The 2,256-nt window shown below is 32.2% G+C and overlaps 1 protein-coding gene across 1 annotated transcript; it reads right to left on the reverse strand.

The window, feature by feature from the left end:
- Positions 1-615: 615 nt before the first annotated feature.
- LOC119081829 (ankyrin repeat and SAM domain-containing protein 6-like) lies at positions 616-1,892 on the reverse strand. Its single transcript, XM_037191066.1, has 4 exons — positions 1,717-1,892; positions 1,153-1,405; positions 934-1,084; positions 616-869 (listed from the first exon to the last, which is right to left on the reverse strand). The coding sequence occupies exons 1-4, from the start codon at positions 1,736-1,738 to the stop codon at positions 741-743; spliced, it is 555 nt and encodes a 184-aa protein (XP_037046961.1). The 5' UTR covers positions 1,739-1,892; the 3' UTR covers positions 616-740.
- Between the last annotated feature and the right edge of the window lie 364 nt (positions 1,893-2,256).

Below are 2,256 nucleotides of genomic sequence, written 5' to 3' on the forward strand. Positions count from 1 at the left end.
TTTTCCAAATGATGAATTTCAACGTTTAAATTAATTATTTTCCAAATGATGAATTTCAACGTTTAAATTAATTATTTTCCAAATGATGAATTTCAACGTTTAAATTAATTATTTTCCAAATGATGAATTTCAACGTTTAAATTAATTATTTTCCAAATGATGAATTTCAACGTTTAAATTAATTATTTTCCAAATGATGAATTTCAACGTTTAAATTAATTATTTTCCAAATGATGAATTTCAACGTTTAAATTAATTATTTTCCAAATGATGAATTTCAACGTTTAAATTAATTATTTTCCAAATGATGAATTTTAACGTTTAAATTAATTATTTTCCAAATGATGAATTTCAACGTTCAAATTAATTATTTTCCAAATGATGAATTTCAACGTTTAAATTAATTATTTTCCAAATGATGAATTTCAACGTTTAAATTAATTATTTTCCAAATGATGAATTTCAACGTTTAAATTAATTATTTTCCAAATGATGAATTTCAACGTTTAAATTAATTATTTTCCAAATGATGAATTTCAACGTTTAAATTTTCAACTCTAAAATCATTGACTTATAATCCTAAATATTGTTGATCGTTAAATGAAATTTCACAAATAGAATAAAAATCAGAAGCTTTTAATTAGACAAGAAACGACTAGCATCAGACACAGTCTCCGTTTGTACAATACAATAAGTTAATTGAACCCTCCAAAGTAAACCCAAAAATATTGGCAGTGACATTAAACTGAACTAAAACCATTATTCAAATTATTAATAGTGATAGCTAAGACCAAACGATGATATTTGTCCTCAATACCCATCTCTTGCAAATCACCATCTGTCAACATCATAAAACTTTTCAAATCAATCTGTAATAGGTAGAAAGAACTGTTCAGCAAACACCGAAAAAAAAAAACGTCAGACATAGGTTACCTCTCGTGCGTAAAGCAATGATTTGTACTGTTCCAAACCGATTTCATCTAGGACAGAACTGATATCTAAATGATGATTGTTGATATTGGAATCATTTAAACCGTTTTGCTTATCGACATTCGACAAATAGAACGGCATTGGTCCATCGTTTCTGTTTGTAAACAAGAAAAAGAGCGAAATTAAAAGTTCATTCATTTTGTTCACTTGGTTTTCAATTACTTGCTGAGCGAATGGTTGGATGCGATGATTGATGAATTTGGCGAAAATGCAAATCGATTAGCCGAACCCGGAACATATTCGATTGGAGATATGTCTGGCGGAGGAATTTCTATCAAAATCGGAGTAGTACGCAATGAATGTAAAATGGCTGGACTGTTCGATGCTTCCAGAAAGTGATCGACTGCAGTCGGAGAGAAGTTGAATGGGGACTGCTGACTCATTGCAGGAATCGGAGTCAACGGTGAATCTAGGTCTGAAAAATTAAGAATTTCATTGGTAAAGTAACTTGATTGGGATCAGCTGCGCTAACCCCTGCAGCCTGAATGATGCTTTTTTTTATTTTCCCATACAAAATTAATTTTGTTGATTTTTGTGCCTGGCTACGGGCTGATTGTGACAATAATTTTCACTATGTTACCAATATTTCAAAAATATTTTTACCGAACATTTTACAACTCATCATCCGCGGAGGACGTTGAGTTGTAGCAAAAACAATTTTTTACAAAAATGGCGATGATGACCAAAAATTGACTCGAAAAATAAATAAGCGAACCTGATACTTACTATGGACACGTGGATGATACATTATGGTTGAAATGGAGAAAATTTGTTGGTTTATCAAATTTGCTAGATCACTTTTTGGCAAAAATTTAACACAGCAATCAATTTTCCTTAAAACTTATCAAATACACATTCATTCTACGCAACCGATTGCAAATAAATGAATCTTCACATGAATGTGTTCTGCTGCTCCTGCTGCACTCAATATGTGAGCAAGACAAATAGAGGTCTCCGAATGATAGGGGAGTATTCAGTTTTGCACCTTCAATCATTTGAAAGGGTAAGTTCATTAAATCAATCTACGAACCTTATATTATAGCTATGAGTTGTGGAGGCAAGGCATAACCGTTGTGGAGGCGACTCTGATACAGATCCGCGGGTGACTCATCAAACATGACATTTTATGATCACAAGTGATGACTCCCCAAAGTTTACAGCCTTGGTTACACGTTCTTCTCTTGCCTAGTAAATCATTTTTTACCATGTCATGTGCCGTTTACGGAGTTCTCACATTGATGACAGTTTTAGGCTGAAGGTCGTGGC

This window comes from Bradysia coprophila, unplaced genomic scaffold (genome assembly GCF_014529535.1).
Source record: "Bradysia coprophila strain Holo2 unplaced genomic scaffold, BU_Bcop_v1 contig_358, whole genome shotgun sequence".
NCBI lineage: Eukaryota > Metazoa > Arthropoda > Insecta > Diptera > Sciaridae > Bradysia > Bradysia coprophila.